This window comes from Pongo abelii, chromosome 4 (genome assembly GCF_028885655.2).
Source record: "Pongo abelii isolate AG06213 chromosome 4, NHGRI_mPonAbe1-v2.0_pri, whole genome shotgun sequence".
Classification (NCBI taxonomy): Eukaryota; Metazoa; Chordata; class Mammalia; order Primates; family Hominidae; genus Pongo; species Pongo abelii.
In genome coordinates this window covers 181,191,047-181,217,381 of record NC_071989.2, presented here as the reverse complement: position 1 = coordinate 181,217,381, position 26,335 = coordinate 181,191,047, and the positions used below count along the sequence as shown (strand labels likewise).

The 26,335-nt window shown below is 49.3% G+C and overlaps 1 protein-coding gene across 3 annotated transcripts in view; it reads left to right on the top strand.

Moving 5' to 3' along the window:
- The window catches only part of SH3PXD2B (SH3 and PX domains 2B), a 129,539-nt gene extending 103,532 nt beyond the window's left edge, over window positions 1-26,007 (top strand). For 2 of the 3 annotated variants that reach the window (XM_002816199.6, XM_063724397.1), the window contains 4 exons: window positions 782-1,008; window positions 3,996-4,045; window positions 5,067-5,192; window positions 11,671-18,106. In XM_002816199.6, the coding sequence (XP_002816245.4) occupies window positions 782-1,008; window positions 3,996-4,045; window positions 5,067-5,192; window positions 11,671-13,218 (1,951 nt within the window). In that variant the 3' untranslated portion in view covers window positions 13,219-18,106. Of the gene's footprint in view, window positions 1-781; window positions 1,009-3,995; window positions 4,046-5,066; window positions 5,193-11,670; window positions 18,107-25,887 lie in introns of those variants that run through there. The other variant, XM_054556237.2, reaches the window with a different exon arrangement.
- The last annotated feature ends 328 nt before the right edge of the window (window positions 26,008-26,335 follow it).

Below are 26,335 nucleotides of genomic sequence, written 5' to 3'. Positions count from 1 at the left end.
CGAGACAGGAAGATCACTTGAGTCTAGGAGCTCAAGACCAGCCTGAGCAACATAGCAACACCCCGTCTCTACAAGAAATAATAAATAGCTGGGCATGGTGGTGTGTACCTGTAATTCCAGCTACATGGGAGACTGAGATGGGAGAATCGCTTGAGCCCAGGAGTTCAAGGCTGCAGTGAGCTATGATCGAACCACTGCACTCTGGCCTGGGTGACAGGGAGACCCTATCTCAAAAACTGAATCTCTCCTGCAGAGGATTAAGAGATGATGACACTCATTGAATTCCCTTTCGGGAGGACACTGAGCTGATCTCTCAGGGGCTCAATCACTCTGCAGTTTAGTGATGGCCAACTGACACTTGGCAAGCCCTGGACCCAGCCCTCAACCTGCTAATCCCATATGAAAGCATGTTTAATCTCCATGTTAATCAGCGTGAACAGTTCTCCATCTGTCTATGCCAGGCTTTGGCCCCAGAGCTGGGGCTGCTGGGAAGAGGCAGCAAAGCACAGAGCCCAGGCTGGTGCCCTGCTGACTGGGTGGGACGTGGTGGGTGCTGTGAGAGGGGCAAGTAGAGGCTGGGTTGGAAAGGCCTTGAAAATGCCAAGCTCAGGGCTTAGGCATCATCAAGAGGAAATGCACAGTGTGCCAACCTCTTGCCCTGGGCAGTCACGACCCATCGTTCCTGCTCCCTGGGACCTGTCATGTGATCCCCTGTAGGAGCAAGCCTTCTTCCCTTGGGCCTGGCGGAGCAGTTTGACAGCATCCTTCCTCCTCCTCACAGGTACCAGGGCAAAGAAGGCTGGGCCCCCGCCTCCTACCTAAAGAAGAACAGTGGGGAGCCCTTGCCCCCGAAGCCAGGCCCCGGCTCACCCTCCCACCCGGGTGCCCTTGACTTGGATGGTGTTTCCCGGCAGCAGAACACGGTGGGCAGGGAGAAGGAGCTGCTCAGCAGCCAGAGGGACGGGCGGTTTGAAGGCCGCCCGGTGCCCGATGGTGACGCCAAGCAGAGTGAGTGACACCCGCCCAAGCTCCTGACACTCAGGGCCCCCTGTGTGCCAGCTCTGTGCTCAATGCTTCTCACGTCGTCCCTCATCCTCACAGCAGCCCAGCTGTTCCCCCATCCTCCAGATAAGAAAACAGAGGCCCAAAAATCCAGGGTAACTTGTTCTAGATCATTCAGCCCATGAATTGCAGAATCTGAGTCAAGAGGCATTGCTGGCCGGGCACAGTGGCTCACATCTGTAATCCCAGCACTTTGGGAGGCTGAGGTGGGTGGATCACCTGAGGTCAGGAGTTCAAGACCAGCCTGGCCAACATGGTGAAACCCCGTCTCTACTAAAAATACAAAAATTAACCAGGCGTGGTGGCAGGTGCCTGTAATCCCAGCTACTTGGGAGGCTGAGATAGGAGAATCGCTTGAAACCGGGAGGCAGAGGTTGCGGTGAGACAAGATGCACCATTGCACTCCAGCCTGGGCGACAAGAGTGAAACTCCATTTTAAAAAAAAAAAAAAAAAAAAAAGGGAGGCTTTGCTTTCCCATCCCAGGTTGCATTCTTTCTGCTATCTCACAGTGGTAACACTGGCTACTCTTTTTCAAGCACCTGCTACATGCCAGAAACCTTCTAATTAGTCTAATTGACTCCTCATAACTACCTTTGAGGGAATTACTACTTTTTCTGTTTTACAGATTGAGAGTCTGAAGGGTGAAGAGGGTGTGCCCAAGGGCCCCAGCTAGTAGACGGCAGGGGCGGGGACTCGAACCTGGGGAGTGCTGTGCTCTCTACTGCTCCATGTGGCCTCGTTTCTAAGCCAGAGGAAGAAGATGACCCTGTGGGCTTTACTCCAACACAGTGCCTCTCCCATCTTGCTTTTCAAAGCTTCCTCGTGTATATTTTACTATTTAATGTTCCCAACACACCTGAGAGTAGAGTTCATTACTGTTGTTGGCCTGGTCACACTGGCTACCATACCATGTCTGCATGGGCACACTGGTGCCCAGGACTTACGCACAGTGCCCATGATCCTGCCTTGGCCGTGCAGGGCAGGTGAACTCTGTTGAGAAAGGACTTCCAGCTACCCACAGAGATGAGGCCACTGCCCCTGGCGGGGCTTCTCCAGCTGTTTTTAAGTGGCAGTGAACTTCTTGAGTCCCTCAACCAAGTTTCATACTTTGCTCAGCTGCCCTGAGAAGTCACTGATCATGTTTTCTCACATGCTGTGGCAGGGGTTCTGGCCATCCCCGAGTTTGTGTGATTCTAATCTGTCAATCATGGCCGAAAGGATAGGTGTATTCCCATTAACTCTAGAGGAGCAAATGAACATCTGCAACCTCAATGTCTTTGTTAGTATATAGGTTCAGGCTGGGCACAGTGGCTCACAACTGTAATCCCAGTGCTTTGGGAGGCTGAGGCTGGAGGATCACTTGAGGCCAGGAGTTTGAGACCAGCCTGGGCAACATAGTGAGACCTCCTATCTACAAAAAAAAAAATTTTTTAATTAGCTGTGCGTGGTGGCACACACCTGTAGTCCCAGCTACTAGGGTGGCTGAGGTGGGAGGATCACTTGAACCCAGGAGATTGAGGCTACAGTGAGCTGTGATTGCTCCACTGCACTCCAGCCTGGGCAATAGAGCGAGACCCTGTCCCTCAAAAATAGATAGATAGATAGATAGATAGATGATAGATAGATAGATAGATAGATAGATTCAGATGCTAAAACAAAGACACCCCCCCCACCACCACTGAATATACACATATACACACATCCAATAAACAATCTAGATATGTATTTCTTTTTCACAAAACTGTCTGTGTATATGTTCAGGGTTAATATGGCAGCTCTGGGCAGTCAAGAGTCTTATTACTCCGCATCTATCTTGTTGCCCTCATCCACCTGATCCAGAACGGCTCACTACTAGTCCAGCCGATGAAAAGCAGTGCATTGCACTCCAGCCTGGGTGACAAGAGCGAAACTCCATTTAAAAAAAAAAAAAAGGCGTTGCTTTCCTATCCCAGGTTGCATTCTTTCTGCTATCTCACAGTGGTCACACTGGCTACTGTGTGCACAGCTCAGAAGCTACACACTTTCTACTTTGTCTTACATCCCACTGCCAGAACCGAGTCACATGGCAATACCTGGCTGCAAGGGTGACTGGAAAATGAAGGCTTTATATAGACAGCTAAGTGTCTTGGCCAATACTCTGTTGCTATTTATTCTAATAGAAGACAGGTAAATAGGAATTTAAGGGATTAGCAGTCTCCTCCACACCCCAACGCCAAACTACCCTTCTGTATGGACCCGTGCTGAACCTGGCCAACATTCTGCCTTTAGCCAGGAGCCTTGGACCACTGTGAAGTCCTCATCCTCCTGGCCCTGAGACCCAGAGCCAGGGCAGCTGCCTCCAGAGTATAAACCCCTGAGTCATCAGCCCAAGTGTGTTTGGTTCGGTGTGTTTGTGTATTGTTGCGTTTGGGTCGTTCTAGAGCACAAAACCAGGGGCAGTTAACATTTACTGCATGCCTTCCGCATGCCAAGAGCTTCACAGATGTTTCCTTTCATCCTCACCGCTGCCCTGGGTGACACACATTATGCCAGTTCTACAGATGAGGGCCTTGTGGCTCAGAGAATCCAATCACCTGTCCAATGCCAGCAGCTGTGAGCCTCAGAGCTGGATTGGGACCCATCTCTGTGTTATTCTGAAGACTTTGCTTTTTGCCCTTTCTGGAGAATTTCCATGACTTGAGGATCCAGCACCATCCCCTTTCATTCCTGTGTAGAAAAGATCCAAGAAAAGCTACGTCGAGAGAGTCCTGAGCCAACTATGAGCCACACGTGAGCAGCTCCTTCCTGCCCAGGCTATTCTCACGGGGAGGGTTGCAGCAGCATGCAGACGCCTGTGTTCAATCTTCTGCAGGAGAAAATAGACCCGGCCTGGTACCCAGCTCAGGAATCTCATCTGTAGCACATGGTGTAATAAGCTCTCATTTCTCCATAGGATCACCAAAGATGAGGCAGAGACCCCCTCCTCGCCGGGACATGACCATTGTAAGTGGACCCTTGCTACTGGGGAGTGGCCACTGACTTGAGGGCTGTGAGGGGTGTCCACTAGCCCCTCACACACCCCTCGCCCTTCCAGAAATGCTCTCTTTCCTGTCCACACGAAAGCCTTGTGAAGCAGGCTGTATAAATGCTAGTCCCACTCCCAGGTGGAAAGACTGAGGTGCAGGCAGGTGAAACAGTTTGCCCACGGGGCCAGAGTGCTCCTGTGACAGTTGGGCCTCGGGACCTGCTTTCTGCTCCCTGGGCCCTTCTCTTGGTCTTAGATCAGTCTTCTCAAGTCAAGCGACTTGAGGCCCAAGCTGAGATGAGACACAAATATCATCTGTGGTCCCATTCTGATATTCTGCGCTCATACTCCATTATGTAAAATTCTCTAGGTACCTTTTTAGCCAATACTTTGAACAATGGGTTGTTGGGTTTGGGGGTTTTTTTAATTTGTTTGCATTAGTTTTTGAGACGGGGTCTTGCTCTGTTGGGGTTGTATTTTTTTAATGTCTGCCATTTATCAAGCACCTGTCGCATGCCATGCGGTGTGCTGAGTGCCTCACAACATTAACTAATTTAATACTCGAAGCAACCCCACCAGGCAGACGCTGTTATGCCCACTCTGCAGGAGAGAAAACTGAGGCTCCAGAAGGGGGTGATTTGCCCAAGGTCACTCCCACCATCAGTGTTTCCAACCCAGATAGATCTACTAACAAACTTAAGCTCCCTCCACAACCCTCACTGCCACTTATTTCAGAGAATATTGTCTTGCTGCAAATTCTCATGATTGTACCCAAATGTCCCATGTTTCTTCCCATCGCCCTAAAGCTGATGGGCCAGTGAGGTCTCACCAAGGAGTGACAATCTGCATGGTCCTATTTCTGTTGTTCCTTAGAATCCAGCTAGGTTCCCAGCACCCCCTTGAGGGTGATTGCATGCCCCAGGCCCTTAGTCTCCCCCTGACACAGGGTCGCAGGAGTGCGCTTAGCCTTGGAGATAACCCTGTGTGTGATCGTACCAGCCACGAGGCCTCAACCTGCCGAAGCCGCCCATCCCGCCTCAAGTGGAGGAAGAGTATTACACCATCGCCGAATTCCAGACAACCATCCCAGACGGCATCAGCTTCCAGGCGGGCCTGAAGGTCGAGGTGAGTGGCCCTGGTGTTCCTTTGCCTACTTGTGATTCCTGATTCCAGGCATCACCTCCTACTTCTCCCCTGTCACCTCCTACTTCATTGGGTGGGTGGAGGTGGGGCGGAGATTAACAGCTTTATAGTTCACATACCATACAGTTTACCAATTTGAAGTGTGAAATTCAGTGGTTTATGATATTCACAGGGTTGCACAACCCTCACAGTATCTAATTCCAGAACAAAAAGAAACTCCTTACCCATCAACGGTCACCCTCCATTTCCCCTCAACCTGCCAGCCCTAGGCAGCCACCAATCCACTTTCTGTCTCCATAGATGTGCCTGTTTTAGACATTTCATATAGATGAAATCCCACAGTATGTGGTCTTGTGTAACTGGCTGTATGCCTTTCTTTATCACCTCCCACCTCCGTTCTTGCTTCTTCTCTCTCCTTTTCTTCCCACTCCCTCTGTTTGTCTACTTTGTTCCCCAGATTCTCTTCCTGCATTTCTCTTTCCTTTCCTCCTGGGGTTAGAGCTTCAAGATATTTCTTTCTCATATTTGCAAGAAAACCTGTAAGTAAGGGGATGGCAGCTAGGGCCAGGGGTTGGAAACGTTTGGCAAAGATGGTTCTTGAGACACTTTCAAAAGCAGGTGGGCCAATCAGAGGTATCACCAAATTCACTCTGTCATGCGTAAGAGTTGGTCAGACCCTCCCCACCTCACCTTGGGAGGCCGAGGTTTAATTTATTCATCTCTGCAACAAATAAAATACTCCCGGATCTACTATGGTTGTGTGTGGCGGCTGCTTTTCTAGGCTCTGAAGAGTTGTCGTCACCATCCTCTTTCCTTTAAAGAACACAGCTCTGGTCCCTGGCACAGAGCACTGTCTGATGGCCCAGGGCAGTGGGCACCACTGATCAGTTCACTCCAGCGTACCTCTCTAGGGCTCCTCCCGTCCTTCCTGGCTGTATTCCAGGAAGGACTATAGCCTGGCTGCCTGCCCGCCTTCATTCCTTCCTTCCCTCCTTCCTTCCCTTCTTCCCTCCTTTTTTCTTTCCCTCCCTTCTTCCTTCCTCCTCCCTCCTTCCTTTGTTCTTTCCTTCCCTTCTTCCTTCCCTCCTTCCCTCCCTCCTTTCCCTCCCTGTCTCCTTCCTTCCTCCTTCCTCTCTCCTTCCTTCTCTCCTTCCTTCCCTCCTTCCCTCCTTCTTTCTTTCCCTCCCTTCTTCCTTCCTCCTCCCTCCTTCCTTTGTTCTTTCCTTCCCTTCTTCCTTCCCTCCTTCCCTCCCTCCTTTCCCTCCCTGTCTCCTTCCTTCCTCCTTCCTCTCTCCTTCCTTCCCTCATTCCTTCCTTCTCCCCCTCCTTCCTTCCTTTCCTCCATCCTCCTTCCTTCTTCCATCCTCCTCCTTCCTTTTCCCTTATTCCAGCTTGCCAGCAGCTCCACCAGGCACAACATCTGGCCCAGGCCTTGCTGTGTACTACAGTCAAGAGGCTAGTTCTGCATCCTCTCGCCTCTGCTTCCAGAGGCATTGAAGTATCTTGATGTTTCACTAGAAGGACATCCTTTTATGTTTTCACTTTGCTGTTATCTGAGTCAAGGGCTAAAGGGATGAGATTTCGGAAAATTCTGAATTACGTTTTCATCCATTATAGAAAAATCTGCTCCTTCATACTCATTCATTCTATACACATGTATTGAGTGCCTAGTATATCACAATGTGAGGGTTATCTGAGACATCATCTCCTTTTTTTTCTTTTTTTTTTTTTTTTTGAGACAGTGCCTCGCTCCTCTGTTGCCCAGGCTGGAGTGCAATGGCTCAATCTCAGCTCACTTCAACCTCCGCCTCCCAGGTTCAAGTGATTCTCCTGCCTCAGCCTCTCGAGTAGCTGGGATTACAGGCGCCCACCATGACGCCTGGCTAATTTTTGTATTTTTAGTAGAAACAGGGTTTTGCCATGTTGGCCAGGCTGGTTTCGAACTCCTGACCTCAGGTGATCTGCCCACCTCGGCCTCCCAAAGTTCTGGGATTACAGGCGTCAGCCACTCACCTGGCTAGATGTTGTTTTCTTATGATAGATCCATATGCTCTGTTTTTCTCTTCTCCAGTTTTGCTTCCTGGCTCATTGCAACTTTATCTTAGCCTTCAAAATTCATTAATGGAACCACAGCATTCTAGCAGTAGGGCTACCAGAAACACCTTAAGTTACTGGTCTAGGCTATTCATCTTCAGGGTGTGTGATGATGATGATCATGATGATGATGATGATGATGATGATGATGATATAGGCACCTCTTCTGTGTCAGATACCTTACCTCCTTGATAACTGATCTTCACAGAAGTCCCAAGAGGTCAATACCAGCAGTATGGGGTTGGTTGGTTGGTTTTTCTTTTTTTTTTTTTCTATCAGCATGTTTTATAGATGAGACTCAGGGGTTAGGTAAATTAATTGCCTCTAGTAACACAGCTAGTAAGCAATGGAGTTGGGATTTGAAACCAGGGCTGTCTGGTTTTAAAGCCCACGCTCTTTTCTTTCCCCTCATTCTTGTGATTTTTTTGTTGCTGTTGTTGTTGTTTTGTTTTGTTTTGTTGATGGAGTCTTGCTCTGTTTCCCAGTCTGGAGTGCAATGGCACCATCTTCACTCACTGCAACCTCTGCCTCCCAGGTTCAGATGATTCTCTTGCCTCAGCCTCCCAAGTAGCTGGGATTACAGGCACCCGCCATCATGCCCAGCTAATTTTTTTTTTTTTTTGTATTTTTAGTAGAGACAAGGTTTCACCATGTTGGCCAGGCTAGTCTCGAACTCCTGACTTCAAGTGATCCGCCCGCCTAAGCCTCCCAAAGTGCTGAGATTACAGGCGTGAGCCACTGCACCCGGCTTCTGATCTTGCATTTGCTTTTATTCATAGTAGCTCTTGGCTTCCCTCTAGTAAACGAAAACGCCCATTCATCATGGTTCAGAACATACATGTTCAAAACTTCTACCACAATACTTTGCAAGGAATGTAAGCCTGACAAATCTTACCGATACATCTAATATTGATTACCCTATTTTCAGTTCCTCACATGCAGACTTAAGTATTAGTGTTGTTGAATTCACGGATGTACTGACAATGACTTGTGTGCCCAGTGTGGCCTGTAATTTTTACCAGCGCTGTCAAGTGTTGATAAGATGCCGGTAATCCTCACATAAAGAGCTTACATTTATCAGTGGCCTTTCCTGGAGATTCCAGTGGAACTCATTAAGTGCTGCCTGTCAAGTGCATCCCGCTGGCTCAGTGACCTCCACTCTAATTTAATCACAGGAGCATTTACCAAGTGCACAGCATTTATCAAGTGCTGTTGTATGCATTAGCTCTTGTGGCTCCAGAAATTCTACAAGTGGGTGTTAAATTGTTCTTATTATTTTCCTTCTGTGATGTGGAATCTGAGGCACGTGGCTTGCCCCAGCCCACTCAGGCAGTAAGTGACAGAGCCAAGACTAGAACCCAGGACTACAGGCCCAGGAGCCCAGCATTTGCATCCTGGCGCTGAGTCTGTGGCTGCCATCCCTCTCCCAGAAGGTCCATAAAGTGCCCACAGCCATCTTTGCTCCTTCTGCAATTTCTCACCCTGGACACAGCCCTTCTCCAAGCAGGGTCTTTTTTTTTTTCGAGACAGAGTCTTGCTCTGTCGCCCAGGCTGGAGTGCAATGGCACGATCTCGGCTCACTGCAACTTCTGCCTCCCAGGTTCAAGCGTTTCTCCTGCCTCAGCCTCCCGAGTAGCTGGGATTACAGGCGCATGCCACCACACCCAGCTAATTTTTTGTATTTTTAGTAGATGCAGGGTTTCACCATGTTGGCCAGGCTGGTCTCAAACTCCTGACCCAGGTGATCCACCTGCCTTGGCCTCCCAAAGTGCTAGGATTACAGGTGTGAGCCACCACACCCAGCCAGGGGTTTCTTTTCTGAGAGGCAAGATTAGGTGACTCTGAAGCCCACCCCGCTGCCTTTGACTCTCCTCCGATCGACAGGCTTTCTCCAGGACCCGCTGTGTGTTCCTCAGCTCTCCTGAGGCTCTGTTCTGCATGCGTAAAATGAGGTGACAGTTCCCAACTCACAGGGTGTCATGAGCGTTCATCAGATCTTCCGAGTCCAGAGAGAGCCTACCAGGGAATTGCAGTGTACATCTGTGATGGCTGCCATAACAAAATACCAGACTGGGTGGCTTAAACAACTGCAGTTTATTGTCTCACAGTTTGGGAAGCCAGAAGTTCAAGATCAAGGTGTCAGCAGGTTTGGTTTCTTCTGTGTCCTCTCTCCCTGGTGTCCACATGGACACCTTCTCACTGTTTCTCACGTGGGTCATCCCTCAGTCCCTGTGTGTTTTCTAATCTCCTCTTCTTATTTGGATATCAGTCATATTGAACTAGGGCCCATGTATTAGGCCATTCCTGCATTGCTATAAAGAAATACCTGGCCGGGCACAGTGACTCACGCCTGTAATCCCAGCACTTTGGGAGGCCGAGGCGGGCAGATCACAAGGTCAGGAGATCGAGACCATCCTGGCTAACACAGTGAAACCCCATCTCTACTAAAAATACAAAAAAAAAAAAAAAATTAGCCGGGTATGGTGGCAGGCGCCTGTAGTCCCAACTACTTGGGAGGCTGAGGCAGGAGAATGGCGTGAACCCGGGCGGTGGAGCTTGCAGTGAGCCGAGATAGTGCCACTGCACTCCAGCCTGAGTGACAGAGCAAGACTCTGTCTCAAAAAAGAAAAAAAAAGAAATACCTGAGACTGGGTAATTTATAAAGAAAAGAGGTTTACTTGACTCATAGTTAGGCATGCTGTACAGAAAGCATGGTGCCAGCATCTGCTTGCCTTCTGGGGAGGCTCAGGGTTACTCATGGCCGAAGGCAAAGCAGGAGTAGGCACGTCACATAGCGAGAGCAGGAGCAAGAGAGAGTGGCGAGGAGACACCACACACTTTTAAACAACCAGATCTTGTGGGAACTCATAACTATGGGAAGGACACCAAGCCATTCATGAGGGATCTGCCCCCATAACCCAGACACCTCCCACCAGGCCCCACCTCCATCATTGGGGATCACATTTCAACATGAGACTTGGGTGGGGACATACATCCAAACTCAGCCCACCTTAATGACCCATTTTAACCTTAACCACCTCTTCAAAGGCCCTGTTTCCAAGTACAGTCACATTTGGAGGTATTGGGGGTTAGGGCTTCAACATACGAATTTGGATAGGGGGACACAATTCAGCCCATAATAGCGAGCACACCTTTCACCTGTGTGAATTCAGCCACGCAGTGCTGGACAAAACAGAGAGAACAAGATCTTAACATGGGTGATTCCACCCACCATTCCATCCAACAGGCGTGTATCCCACAGGGAAGTAGGGACAAGATGAAAATCTACTCTACTCCACCAGCTCCAGGTCCCCTGTATGTAAACACGAGCATCTCTTTGAGCTGAGTGTGATTCCTGTGTTCAAAGATAGGTATTTTTCAGGCCAGGCACAGTGGCTCACACCTGTAATCCCAGAAATTTGGGAGGCCGAGGCAGGCAGATCGCTAGAGGCCAGGAGTTCGAGACCAGCCTAGTCAACATGGTAAAACCCCATCTCTACTAAAACTACAAAAATACAAAAATTAGCCAGGTGTGGTGGTGCATGCCTGTAATCCCAGCTACTTGGGAGACTAAGGCATGAGAATCGCTTGAACGTGGGAGGCGGAGGTTGCAGGGAGCCGAGATCATGCCACTGCACTTCAGCCTGGGTGACAGAGCAAGACTCTGTCTCAAAAAAAAGGTAGATATCTTTCATATGTTGTGGCCTCTATCAGTGCCAGCTAACTTCTTCATCCGATGCTCAGCCAAAGAAGCCAGGATCAAGGGTAGCTTTGACTTCTGCCTTGTCTTTAGAATTGTAGCAGACGCTGCCGGTGCCTCTGATCCGCCTAAATTCACCTGCGCCTACACACAGGTCCCTGCAAGCCAACAGCTTCCCAGAAAGGGAGAGGAGTTAATACCCTGGGTAGGGAGGGGCTGGGAGTCAATAGATAAATGCACGCATCCCCAGAGGGACCCGTTCTGAGGCACTGTCTTTGTGGTCTCTCAGAGAGTCCCTGGCAGATCAAGCCCCATGGCCCCGAGCAATAACTTGCTCATAATTGGCCTCTCCCTTTTCCTTCTTTCTCTCTCTACTTCCTTACTTGTATTTCCTAGGACCAACTCTCAAATTAAGTACCTATACCCAAGGCCACATCTCATGGACTGCTTTAGGGGGAGTCCAATATGACAAGAATCTACCCTCATGTAAGATATTCCTGGAACATGGTAACATCTCCATTGGTGGTCCCTGTAGACCTTGTCAGAGGAGCTGCTGAGTACACAGTGACAGCTTCCAGAGCTCCAGTTGCACATGGGTTCTGCCAAACCATTCTGTCTGCTGGCCCTGGTATCGTACCCAAGTGCCTTCTCTATCCTCCCTTGCAGGTGATCGAGAAAAACTTGAGTGGCTGGTGGTACATTCAGATTGAAGATAAGGAAGGGTGGGCCCCGGCAACCTTCATTGACAAGTACAAGAAGACCAGCAACGCGTCGAGACCCAACTTTCTGGCTCCCCTGCCCCATGAGGTGACCCAGCTCCGGCTGGGGGAAGCAGCAGCACTGGAGAACAACACGGGCAGCGAAGCCACGGGCCCCTCCCGGCCCCTGCCTGACGCACCGCATGGTGCCATGGACTCGGGGTTGCCATGGTCTAAAGACTGGAAGGGCAGTAAGGATGTCCTGAGGAAGGCATCTTCAGACATGTCTGCGTCAGCAGGCTACGAGGAGATCTCAGACCCCGACGTGGAGGAGAAGCCCAGCCTTCCTCCGCGGAAAGAATCCATCATCAAGTCGGAGGGGGAGCTGCTGGAGCGGGAACGGGAGCGGCAAAGGACGGAGCAGCTCCGGGGCCCCACCCCCAAGCCTCCGGGCATGATTTTGCCGATGATGCCAGCCAAACACACCCCTCCAGCCCGGGACAGCAGGAGGCCAGAGCCCAAACCTGACAAAAGCAAACTGTTCCAGCTGAAAAATGACATGGGGCTGGAGTGTGGCCACAAGGTCTTGGCCAAGGAAGTGAAGAAGCCCAACCTCCGGCCCATCTCCAAATCCAAAACTGACCTGCCGGAGGAGAAGCCAGATGCCACTCCCCAGAATCCCTTCTTGAAGTCCAGACCTCAGGTTAGGCCAAAACCAGCTCCTTCTCCCAAAACGGAGCCACCTCAGGGCGAAGACCAAGTCGACATCTGCAACCTCAGGAGTAAGCTCAGGCCTGCCAAGTCCCAAGACAAGCCCCTGTTGGATGGGGAGGGCCCCCAGGCAGTAGGGGGCCAAGACGTGGCCTTCAGCCGAAGCTTCCTCCCAGGAGAGGGGCCTGGCCGTGCCCAGGACAGGACGGGCAAACAGGATGGTCTCAGCCCAAAAGAGATTTCCTGCAGAGCCCCTCCGAGGCCAGCCAAGACCACAGATCCTGTGTCTAAGAGCGTGCCTGTTCCTCTCCAAGAGGCTCCCCAGCAGAGACCTGTGGTCCCACCCCGGAGACCACCTCCCCCAAAGAAAACCTCTTCATCATCCAGGCCCCTCCCAGAGGTCAGAGGTACACAGTGTGAAGGCCACGAAAGCAGGGCAGCTCCCACCCCAGGCCGTGCTCTCCTCGTCCCTCCAAAAGCCAAACCTTTCTTCTCCAACTCTTTGGGGGGCCAGGATGACACGCGAGGCAAAGGCAGCCTGGGGCCACGGGGGACCGGCAAGATTGGAGAAAACAGGGAGAAAGCAGCTGCAGCCTCTGTCCCCAATGCCGACGGCCTGAAGGACTCTTTGTATGTGGCCGTGGCCGACTTTGAAGGAGACAAAGACACCAGCAGCTTCCAGGAAGGGACAGTGTTTGAAGTCCGGGAGAAGAACAGCAGTGGCTGGTGGTTCTGCCAGGTCCTGAGCGGAGCCCCTTCCTGGGAAGGGTGGATTCCTTCCAACTATCTCAGAAAGAAGCCGTAGCCGACTCCCTTTCTGCCTAGAGGGCCCGCTGGTCCTTGCTGGCTTTACCCACATATTTAATACGCCTCTTAATTTATCATTCTCCACACAGCTTCCAAGGCAGACAGACTCTGGGGTACTGTGACTTCTTGCCTCCGCCATGGGTGGAGAGTGAGTTTCGGACACCTCGGGCGCCCCTGGGCCTGATCCCTCTTATCACAGCATCACTGAAGGCTCAGAACCCACAGCCTTTGCTTTCTGTCCATGTCAGCATCCCTGCCTTAAGAGAACTCCTCCTGGCCAATGGCATTGCCACCCAGCAGTGGGACCAAGACTCTCCAAGACCTCCAGGACTGGATCCCATCGCCTGGAGAAACTCCAGCAAGGGTCTCTCATGGCTTGGACTGGCACAGTAAGGGGCAGCCAACCCAGTCCATGACGACTTTTGCTCCAACTTCTTCATGTTTCTAAAAGCCCAGTGGCTTTATTCACTCCTCCTAAATTGCCTGGCACCAGAAGGAACTTCCTCCTGAAGAAATGTATTCCATTGCCAATCCCAGGGAAAGTGTCCCCTTCCCCAAAGCCTCAGGCCCGTGGGCCTCTGAGGTTCCACTGGATGCGGCTCCCCCAGGAGTGGGCCTGGAGGTCCGCTCGGCCGCCCTGCCTCCCACCTTCTATCTTGGGACCATGGTCATCCCTGAAGGGTGGTTCCAGCCCCGCGTATGCTGCACTTTCCTGCTGCAGGCTCCGGTCCCTCCAGGGCCTTTCAATGAGAATTCCCACCCCAACTTGGAGCATTTCATTTTTGCCTACCTAAAGCAAGAATCTCAAAGTTTGTTTGAATAAGAGGCCCATTCACAAGTCGTGCCCTTGTGAGCACCGCTTTGCTGAGTGCCTCCTGGGTGCCAAACACTGTACTTGGCGCTTTGCATTCATGCTTTGACCCTCACAACCTCCCTTTATAGATGAGGAAACTCAGGCTCCATGTGCCCAAGGACACACCAGCCAGGAAGAAGAGGGAAGAGGATTTGAGCCCAGGCCTGCCTGACTTCAGTGCTTGTGCCATTCCCTCTGTAAAAGACAAGCCGGGCAGGGAAGAGATAGAAGCTGGCTAAGTGCCAGGAGCAGGTGGCCAAGTGGCTTCATTGTGGTGGGGGTGAGGGGGCATTCGTGGCTGCTCCCACACCCACCATCCCTCCAGCCCACAGCAGCCTATACCAAAGGCTGCCCTGGACTCAACAGCTGCGTCTCCATGACAGGAGAATGCCAGGGTCCTGGTGGTTGGCGCAAAGCCCTGTTCCCTGCTTCTAAGCTGTTGCCCCCTGGGGAATAGAGCTTATGGAGCAACAGGAGCTGAGGTGGCCTCGAGGGCCAGCCTGGAGGGCTCTGAGCATAGCATGCAGCGGTCCCATAGGGAGGCAGGTAACCAAGGGCCAGGCAGAGCTGCTTCCTGTGCCTCTCCAGCATTTGTAATGTTTTTTCTTTTTTCATGCACCGCCAAATCTGTTTTCTCCCTTGAAACCCAGGGCAGATGTGGTCATCTGTCAAACTGAGGCCTGGAGAGGCATGACTAAGTCACTGCAGAAGCAAAATCAGGACCCAGCATTTCTAGCTCCCAGCCCAGAGTAAGAAAGCAGAGCAGAACCCCTTCCCATTCTACCCGACTGAGGCAGCCCTGCCCTGCCCTGCCCTGCCCCTCCCCGCCCTGCCCGGCCCTGCCCTGCCCCAGAGATCTCTAGTTCACAGTGTTCATCAGCCGAGATACTTTTGGACCCACAAAGCCAGTTTTTTGGGGGGATGCTCGGTGTCTACCTGCAGTGCCAAAGTTTTGCTCGAACAGCCCTCTTCTGCCCCGCGTCCCAGCTCCACCCCCTGTCATGTGGGCGCTGGCTGCTTCTGCATGAGAAGGAGCTTCCTCTGATCACCTGTAGCATCTTTAGTTCCTTCCTCCAGTCGGCCTCCAAATCCCATTCCCCAGAGAGGCTTGGGCAGGGCCCTGGGGCACCTCTTGCAGGGCCCACTTGCCACTTGGCCCTGTGCCCAGAGCCTTGGGGGCAGATGGCAGCCAGGCGAAGAAGGGAGGTGGGGAAGGGCCGCCACCGCTTGAGGGTCCCCTCCCTTGAGAGGAGGCCTCATGGCAGTTTTCCTGAGTTCTTGATCCACTTTGGTTTAAACAACTTTTGTGAAGCTATGTGAGATTTGACTACATTTCAAAAGACAAAACTCACATGTTTTTTTCTGATTTGCTCTTTGCCTTTCAGCAACATTTTCAGATATTTTGTGAGTGTCTACTCTGTGCTAGGTGCCTGAGTAGACTGGGATGTGTGTGGCTCCATCCCTGTCTGGAAGAGCTTTGAGTCCTGTCTGCTGACTTCACTGAAGGAGTTTCTCTCTTGCTTCATTCCTTCCTCCGGGGGGTCAGCTGGGTAGGAACAGACTTGCCCTGCCTTCCCCTAGGCAGAAAGTTTTTCTGCAAATGAAAGAATCTGCCATTCTCTTCTGCTATGATGATAATTATTATTCTGACATGACCTGCAGGTACTGAAGCCACATTCCTCTCTGTTCACGGTTCTCTCTTCGGGTCATATCTATGGCCTGAGGACGTCTGTATCCAGCTCCTTTTCCTACAATGGTAGACACTTCCCCAGGCAGTGGGTGGGTCGGGGTGGCCAGTCACTCTCCTAGCTGTCCTTGCCTGGGGACTTAGATTTACCCCATCCAGGACAGTGGTCACTATTCTGTGAGCAATTGATGGCACATATGCAGAACTCCCCTGGAGTCATGGCTCTAGAAAGTGTCCAGGCCCATCGTGACAACTGTGCCAAGCACCGGGCTGGTGACCACACTTGCTCCTTTAATCCTTACGGCAAGTCTGTGAGGTGGATAGGACCAGCCCTGATCTATAGTGAGAAAATTAAGGTTCAGAGGGAGAAGGTCCAAATAGTGGTCAGGCTGGGACTCAGATCTCGAGTTTTGGTTTGTTTGGTTTTTTTGTTGTTGTTTTTTCCCTTGTGCCCATGACTTTCTCTCTGCCATTAGCAGGGAAATGTGCGGAGGGCTTCCAGGGAATCAAGTGACCCTCCCTGTGAATTTCGGTGTCTCTTCCCCCCACCCCTTGGTCACACATTTCAGTGGGTTGCACAGGCCAAATGGCAGCCCGAAAGGTGGGCAGAGATTTTTTTTTCTTCCCCTCACCCCTGCTTATTAACACTATTATGATGACTACTTTACCTTACATCCCAGGGCAAATGGACAGCTTGTGGTACCTCCAAAAATTTGGAAAATCTGAGTCTAAGACCACCTCTTGATAAAAGAGGCCTTTGCTCACATTTTCTGCTGAGAATCTTTCTTTGCCATTGGTGGGTGTATGTCGTCCCAGCTGAGACTTCGGGAGAGCTGAGCTCCAGCTTAAACCACTTTTAATGGCTCTTCCCTACTGGGGGATTGCTGGAGCCCATGCCAGGTTATGAGTAAACCTCTGCCACGAGGCCACGCCATAGAATCAATTTCCAAGGCAATGTTCTTGGCCCTAAAATGTTTGCGCCCACTGAGGATTTCATTACCAGGTAGAAAATGTAAAGAGCAAGTGCTGAGTGTGCCAGGACTTGAGAAGAACCTTAGGCTGAGGAGTGGACAGTCTGGTATTTATTTCGCCTCTCCCAAGTACCCAGCGCAGAGTGGGAAAAAGAAGAAACTGCTCCTACCTTCCAGTAGCTGGCAACTTGACATCAAGAACAAAAACATTCGTAGCTGGACCCCCGTCCTTTCATCGTGCCCAAGTCTTACATGCTGGGTTAAGCTGCCCCCTTGGAGGCCGTACCCTTCTCTTTGGACTGTGACAGTGGACACCTAACAGCCTGAGCCATGTGTGGCTGTCTTATCCCCCAAGGGTTGTCCAGGCCCATTCTGCAGGGCTGTTGTGTAGACTGCAGACACCCATACCTCACCACAGACCAAAGATGACCTCGTGTCAGACTGTGGGCTGATGAGAGGTAGAGCAGCATGCATCGAGGCCTGAGGGTGCAGGGCGCCCTCCCTTGGCCTGGAGGAATTGCTCCTAACTAGAATAAGTTTCCACGAGGGTCCCAGGCAGAGCTGCAGAGCTAGAACCAGAGGCTCCACAGTCTTTGCCTGCTCATAGACTTTCTTCAGAGCACCTTCCTACAGACTGTACTGCCCAGCTCCGTGGGGTGGCATCTGGTTTCTGGTGCTATTCTGCCAAGTTATCGAGCTCCTCCTCATGTTTCAACATTCCATCTTCCCGTTTTCTATCCTCGACTCCAAAGTAAGCCTTCTTAGTTCCAATCAGGGATGAGGGGCTCAACCTCTTCTGTCCTCAAAGAGGCCAAACACAGTGCCACAGCCGTTAGCCTTCACTTTCAGATGTCCTATTCATGTAAAAAAGAAGGTGCCCCCACCAGGATTACATCAGCAATAAGCAATTCTAATGCAACGATGGTATGGTGTCCACATTTTACCCCAGTGTGTGCCCATGTATGCCTTTGTGCCCGTGTAATTATTATTAGCACCCCTTTCACTTAGAGGGGTGATGATAAACTGTGGCCACCTTGACTACAACCCACATTTCCTGCTTTGGGGAGCTTCCAAGTAACAAGCCATTTCTTACCTCCCTCCAGGAACAGTGGGCACCGCCCACCACCTCGTGTCTGCTCATAGGATGACGCTGGAGATCCCCACACTTACTCTACCCTCTTGGCAAATTGGCATTCCGGTGGTGGTTTTTGTTTCCTTTAACACATTAAATAAACGAGTATATAGGATGTGAGGGGAGGGGTGAGAACAACTAGTTGTAGCATGTATAGGCTATATACTTTTACCATTAGACTTTTTTCCTTTTTTTTTTTTTAAATAAAAAAAGTGCTTGACTGGTTTCAAGCTTCATCGTGAAGATGCAGTGTCTATGGATTTTATTTGGCAGGAGAAAGGGTACATAGCTTTGTGGCCTGGGATCTTCGGGATCAAAGAACAGAAACCTATGCCAGCTATGTTTGGGAACTGCGGAGAAATAGGGGCGACCCCTCTCTGGGCCATAGTGCACCTTCATTCTCTTAACTACAATGTCCACAAACCAAGAGAAAGCTTCCTTTATGTCCAAAGAATGGTGAACCTCTTGCCAGCATTGCCTCCTGATGGTCAAGAGTATGCTATGGAGGTCCAGGCGCAGTGGCTCACACCTCTAATCCCAGCACTTTGGGAGGCCGAGGCGGGCCGATCACCTGAGGTCAGGAGTTCGAGACCAGCCTGGCCAATATGGCGAAACCCCATCTCTAGTAAAAAAATATATATATATGCAAAAATTAGCCAGGCGTGGTGTCGGGTGCCTGTAACCCCAGCTACGTGGGAGGCTGAGGCAGGAGAATCGTTTGAACCCAGGAGGTGGAGGTTGCAGTGAGTCAAGATCACGTCACTGCGCTCCAGCCTGGGCGACAGAGCAAGACTTGGTCTCAAAACAAAAAAAAATGTGCGGTGGGGGTTTGGGGTGGGAAATGCAGCCACATTTGGGCCGCAGGGACTGCCCAAGCCATCTGCTCCTGGGAGGTGGAGTGCACTGCTTAATGTTTTACTACTTTCCCAAAGGCAGTGCCCAAGCAAAATCAACCCCAGTGTGGAGCCCCCTTGTTCCCAGGTGACTAACAGGACACCACCACCCCGCCTTCCTAAGGAGTGAAGAAAACCAGCAGAGTCCCCGAACAAAAGAACTTGGAGGGAAGGGATTTACATGCAATATTCAACCTTCCTTGGAGGAAACAATATAACGACCTTCTTGCAGACCTTGCTTAGGAATAATGGTCATTAATGTATTAATCTGTGTCCCTATTAGAAGGAAAAAAACAGAAGCTGTGGTGGCTCACACCTGTAATCCCAGCACTTTGGGAGGCCAAGGCAGGAGGATCTGTTGAACCCAAGAGTTTGAGACCAGCCTGGGCAACATAGCAAGACCTTTCCTCTACTCAAATTTAAAAAAAAAAAAGTAGCCAGGTGTGGTGGTGCACAGTCCCAGCTACTTGGGAGGCTGAAGTGGGAGGATTGCTTGAGCCCAGGAGTTCAAGGCTGCAGTGAGCTGTGATCGCACCACTATGCTCCAGCCTGGATGACAGAGCAAGACTGTGTCGCAAAAAAAAAAAATGAAAAAGTCGTGGTGTTCTGGGCCCCCATAGGAGCAGGTTCACCCAAGTTCTTGCAAACCAAGAGTGCTTAATCATAACAGGACTGGCAATGGTATGGGCTTTCCGGCTGGGGCTGGAGGGGCATCCACCTCATGGGATGGGACAGCAATGGGACCATGATCAGGGACCAAACCTGGCTTTCTCTTTGCGGGCTACATGCCCTCTCACTACATTTCTGCCCCATGACCTTCCTTCAGGTCTCACCTGGAAGTGTCACACTCACCATTCCCCATCATACTGTTTTGTATTGTTTTGTTTTGTTTTTGTTTTTGTTTTGTTTTGTTTTTTGAGACGGAGTTTCACTCTTATCACCCAGGCTAGAGTGCAATGGTGCAATCTTGGCTCACTGCAACCTCCACCTCCCAGGCTCAAGTGATTCTTGTATCTCAGCCTCCCGAGTAGCTGGGTTTACAGGTGTGTACTGCCAGCTAACTTTTGTATTTTTTATGGAGACAGGGTTTCACCATGTTGGCCAGGCTGGTCTCGAACTCCTGACCTCAGGTGATCAGCCCACCTTGGCCTCCCAAAGTGCTGGGATTACAGGCATGAGCCACCGTGCCTGGCCCCATCAAACTGTTTTAACCACGCCAAACATGATCCAGCTGTCTCACCCTCTCATACCTGCAAACACTCCCTCATCTAAGGTGAGTTTCTGAGTCCAAGATTCCCATCATGGGGACACGCTTCTCCAAGTCCTTGGTCTTCAATGTCCATTCCTTTTCTCATTCAGTATCATTTGGGCCACGTGGGATTCTTCGGCGTCTTGCAACTCACGCTTCCTAATCAATGGCTCTCAAATTTTAATGACCTTAATGATTCACCAGGCAGCTTGTCGAAAGACAGATTCCTCAGCTTCACTCCCTAAAAGTCAAACTCAGCAGGAATCAGCATCCTGAAAAATCCATTCTGAGGAAATAATCTGCATGCTCCATCCTGAGAAATGGCCGGGTTTTGCACCTTACCTGGTAGAGTCTACATGTTCAAAAATTATATTCTGTGCTATTATTATTATTACTATTTATTTATTTATTTATTTTTTTAGACAAGAGTCTCGCTCTGTCGCCCAGGCTGGAGTGCAGTGATGCAGTCATGGCTTACTGCAGCCTCTGCCTCCCAGGTTCAAGCGATTCTCCTGCCTCAGCCTCCTGAGTAGCTGGGATTACAGGCATGGGCCACCATGCCCAGCTAATTTTTGTATTTTTAGTAGAGACAGGGTTTCACCATGTTGGCCAGGCTGGTCACGAACTCTGGTCCTCAAGTGATCCACCCACCTTGGCCTCTCAAAGTGCTGGGATTGCAGGCGTGAGCCACCACGCCCAGCCAGGATCTAACTTTTACTGAGTACATGCTAATAGTTGAGAAGTTTATAGATGTTATCTCTTTTAATCTTCACTACAGTTCTTACAGATAGGAAATATTATATCCATTTTATGGGTGAGGAAATTAACAGTCTGAGAGATTAATTTACCCATGGCCACAGCTAGTAAGGGGATGAACTTGGGCATCTGAGCCCCTTACCATAACAGTTCCCAAATCTATAATCTTCCCACTTAGCATTTCCCAAAGTGTTTTTCAGAACAAATGTCGATAGGAATTTGGAAATAAGTGTTCTGAAGATACATTAGTTTGAGAACTGCTGTTTAAATAAAGTCTATTGCAGGACTTCTTATGTAAACACAATCAGCCCATTACATACTAGTGTGCAGTGTGAATGTCTGAGAGGGGGTTTACTTACATTGGGTTTCTCAAATGTATTTGACTGTGAGACCATTCACAGAGCATCTATCAGGAGCAACATTTCATGTAATAAACTCTGGAAAATGTCCAACTTTAAATTTCAGCTCTGCCTTGCATTCTCTCTGAACCATAACACCTGTCTAACCTTAGCCACATTCTTCACCCAAATTCTGTTTGTAACTCACTGCAACAGAGAGCTGCTCACTGACTTCAAGGTTTCCTACTTGCTATTGCTCTACCTTGGAGTTGTCTGTAAGGATTTTCCCATACAAATTGAGCATCCCAAAATATAAAAACCCAAAATTGAAATACTCCAAGATCTGAAGCAATGGCATGATGTTCAAAGGAAATGCTCAATGAAGCATCCAGATTACAGATTTTTTTATTAGGCACACTCAACCGGTGTGTATTCTGCAAGTATTCCAAAATCTGAAAAAAAATTGATACCCAGAACACTTCTGGTCCTAAGCATTTTGGATAAGGGATACTCAACCTGCAGTGAGATTGCCACATATAGGAAACTTCAGAAAACAGCCACCAGGCAGGGAATTTTTCTATCTCCTAAACACGTTTTCCTTTAGAGATGTGTAAATTAATGGCAGTGTACAGAACATACATATTTTATTAATAAAGCCCAGGTTCATCTCCTCTTAAGATCTAGGAGGCCCAGATCCTACAATAAACTATGTCCTCATTCCCTTTCAGCTGCGTGAAACTTAGCCTCCAATACTTCTACAGTATAGTACAGAATAGTGAACTTCAGTTTTCATTGCATACCCCTCAATAAAAATGTTAATATGTGGCCAGGTGCAGTGTCTCATGCCTGTAATCCCATCACTTTGGGAGGCTGAGGTGATCAGATCACTTGAGGTGAGAAGTTTGTGACTAGCCTGGCCAACATGGCAAAACCTCATCTCTACTAAAAATACAAAAAAACTTAGCTGGGCATGGTGGCACGTGCCTGCAGTCCCAGCTACTCAGGAGGCTGAGTCAGGAGAATCATTTGAACTGGGAAGGTGGAGGTTGCAGTGAGCCGAGATAGCACCACTGCACTCCAGCCTGGGCAACAGAGCGAGACTCCATCTCAAAATATATATATATATATATATATATATATATATATATATGTGTGTATGTATATGTATGTATATGTATATGTATATATGTGTGTATCTATATATGTTAACATGTACAAAATACATGGATTAATAAATAAATGTCATGTACAATATTGTTACGTGGGAAACTCTTACATACACCCATGCTTGGTTTGTTCCCTTCCATGTGAATGGAGCTGCAATCACAGTAAGGCTCCAGCTCTCTCTCTCCCTGGAAAGAATGACTGATATTTAGGGGAGCAGAACCAGGTGTGCACAGCTCAGCCTCTCTCCTACTGGGGATCAGATGGCCACATATTCCACTGGGCCCCTAGCTGTGGGAGGAGGCCTGTGCCTGGGTCAGGGAGCATGTCTTAATTCTTGGATTCAAGCTGGAGACACCATGACTGCCAGGCACCACACCTAAGCCAGATTCTCCTACGGCCCTCTCAAGAATAAAGCTAACATTTTGTTCTCTATCTCTTGGATCCCACTCTCTCAGTTAATTCTGAACTCAGGGAGGAGAACAGGGAGCTATTTATTAGGATTCTTGAAAACTGTCTACTGAGGATGGAAGTGGGGGCTAACACCCGTAATCCCAACACTTTGGGAGGCCAAGGCAGGAGGATCATTTGAGGCCAGTAGTTTAAAATCAGCCTAGGCAGCTGGGTGCGGTGGCTCACACCTGTAATCCCAGCACTTTGGGAGGCCGAGGCAGGTGGATCATGAGGTCAGGAGTTCGAGACCAGCCTGGCCAATATAGTGAAACCCCGTCTCTACTAAAAACGCAAAAATTAGCCAGGCATGGTGGCACACGCCTGTAGTCCCAGCTACTTGGGAGGCTGAGGTGAGGCAGAGGTTGCAGTGAGCTGAGACCACGCCATTGCACTCCAGCCTGACTGACAGAGTGAGACAGTGAGACTCCATCTCAAAAAAAAAAAAATCAGCCTACTAGGCAACGTAGCAAGATCCCATGTCTATAAAAATTACAAAAATTAGCCAGTTACAGCTGGGCGTGGTGGCTCACGCCTATAATCTCAGCACTTTGGGAAACCGAAGCGGGGTGGATCACTTGAAGTCAGGAGTTCGAGACCAGCCTGGCCAACATGGCGAAACCCCATCTTTACTAAAAGTACAAAAAGTAGCTGGGCATGGCGCCACATGCTTGTAATCCCAGCTACTCGGGAGGCTGAGGCAGGAGAATTGCTTGAACCTGGGAGGCAGAGGTTGCAGTGAGCCAAGATTATGCCACTGCACTCCAGCCTGGGTGACAGAGTAAGACTCCATCTCAAAAAAAAAACAAAAAATCCAATTACAGTGGTATGCACCTGTAGTTCCAGATACTCAGGAGGCTGAGACAGGAGGGTCCCTTGAGCCCAGGAGATTGACACTACAGTGAGTTATAATCATACCAGTGTACTCCAATCTGGTTGACAGTGAGACCCTGCCTCTAAAATAAATAAACTGTCTATTGGCTACTGGTTAGGCCAATTTTAGTTTATTTGTTATGTATTGTAATAAAATACATATGCAAAATTGAGCACGCCTGAAGGATATGCTAAAAAATACACAATGAAAAGAGCGATGGTTCAGTGTGCCCCAATGGCTTGTCTTATATACCCTCTGGGATTCATGGAATCCACTCTGTAGACCACTGACAAACGAACAATTCTGGGCTTTAGGGTTAGACCTGGGTTTGAGTTCTGGCTCTGTTATGCATTTTACCTCTCTAAAACGATGTCCTTATTTATAAAATAGGGACAATAGTGCCTTTCTCACAGAATTGTTGTGAAGATTAATGGAAATAATGTATACCTAGCACATAGTGGGCCCTTCTAATAGCACATAATAATTTTTATTGTTTCTATGAAGAGTGGAATCTTCAGATTAACAAGCTTCAGGCCAGGCGCAGTGGTTCATGCCTGTAATCCCAACACTGTGGGAGGCCGTGGCGGGCGGATCACCTGAGGTCAGGAGTTCGAGACCAGCGTGGCCAACATGGTGAAACCTTGTCTCTACTAAAAATACAAAAATTAGCAGGCTTGATGGTGGCAGGTGCCTGTAATCCCAGCTACTCAGGAGGCTGAGGCAGGAGAATCGCTTGAACCCAGGACGCAGAGGTTGCAGTGAGCCAAGATCGTGCCACTTCACACCAGCTTGGGCGACAGAGTGAGACCCTGTCCCAAAAAAAAAAAAAAAAAAAAAAAAAAAAATCTTGAGACGTTTTCATTGCCTAATACAGGAGTTGGCAAACTTTTTCTTAAAGGGTCAGATAGTAAATATTTGGGGCTTTGCAAACCAAGGGGCAAAACCAGAATGTTACACAAGTATTTACATAACTATTCAAAATACAACCGTCTGAAAATGTACAAACCGTGTGAAAAGAAACATGCGGCTGGATGCGTTAGGCCCAAGGACTGTAGAGCTTGACAACCCCGGCCTAGTATATATTTATCTTCTATTTTATTATTTTTCTCAAAATGGACATCTTTCCAAAGTGTGTTTACGGAACACCCTCCCTCAACATGATCATGAAAAGCTGTTCTGTGGCTGAATCCACTTGACAAACACTTGTCTGAATATCCTCCAAATCTCCCTCCTTGGAGGGCCACACACCAGCACTTTAAAGACTCCGAAGCCTTCAATTAACAAGCTGTTTAACCTAGTTCAATCCAATTATTTCCAAAATATCTTTGACAACAGAATCCTCTTTTACATGTAACGTTTATGAACATCCCACAGAACATACTTTGGCATGTATGCTGCTGTAGATCCTAAATTTTAAGCATTATTCAGAACTTCACTATATTAAATTTAGTTTATTCCTTACAGTGAATAAATATGAGGAATCTGGGTTGGGTGGTGCATGTTAGTTACTATCCTCAGCAGAGTAACCAGGCTGCTATGGTTCAAATGTGTCCCCTCCTAAATTCAGATGTTGCCAATGTGACATTGGCCTTTAAGTATTAAGAGGCAGGGCCGCCAGCTGGGTGCAGTGGCTCACGCCTGTAATCTCAACACTTCGGGAGGCCGAGGTGGGCGGATCACCTGAGGTTGGGAGTTCGAGACCAGCCTGACCAACATGGAGAAACCCTGTCTCTACTAAAAATACAAAATTAGCCAGGCGTGGTGGCGCATGCCTGTAATCCCAGCTACTAGGGAGGCTGAGGCAGGAGAATCGCTTGAACCCGGGAGGCGGAGGTTGCGGTGAGCGGAGATCGCGTCATTGCACTTGTACTCCAGCCTGGGTAACAAGAGCGAAACGCCGTCTCAAAAAAAAAAGAAAAAAGAGGCAGGGCCTTTAAGCGGTGATCAGGCCAGGAGGGCCCCTCCCTCAGGAATGGAATTAGTTGCCCTCATAAAGGGGCTTGACAGAGGAAGTGTGTTCCAGCTGCTCTTCTGCCCTGCCAGGACACAGCGATCATCCCCCACTTGCCCTTCCATCTTTCACCACGTGAGGACCCCGCGAGAAGGCCATCACCACATGCCAAGGCCTTGATCATGGTCTTCCTAGACCCTAGAACTGTGAGAAGTAAATCCCTGTTCTTTATAAATTACTCAGTCTGCAGTATTCTGTTATAGACAAACAGACGAAGTCCCAGGCCACGTTAGTCTTTCGTTTGGCAAGAACTGAAGATTTGCTGATTTTTCTCCCTGCATTCATCTAGGATCATAAGAATGTTCACTTGGAGAGCCCTGTGGAAGTCCCTCTTAGAAGAATCAAGATGCGGACAGCGCTTGGGAAGCACATGGGGGCTTCCATGGAGATCTGAGAATCACGTCATGTCCTTGCTGCTGTGAACATGAATTTGCTAAACTGCTTTTACTGTATTTTTTTGTCGTGGTAAAATATGCGTCATACAAAACTTACCATTTCAGTCATTTTTAGTATATACTTCAGTAGTGTTACACACACATTGTTGGACAACTACCACCACCATCCATCTTCAGAATTTTTTCATCTTCCCAAAATGAAACTCTGTGCCCATTAAACACTAACCCCACAATTCTCCTCTCCTCTCCCCCCAGCTCCCTGGCAATCGTCATTTTACTTTCTTTCTTTCTTTTTTCTTTTTTCTTTTTTGAGATGGAGTTTCACTCGTTGCTCAGGCTGGA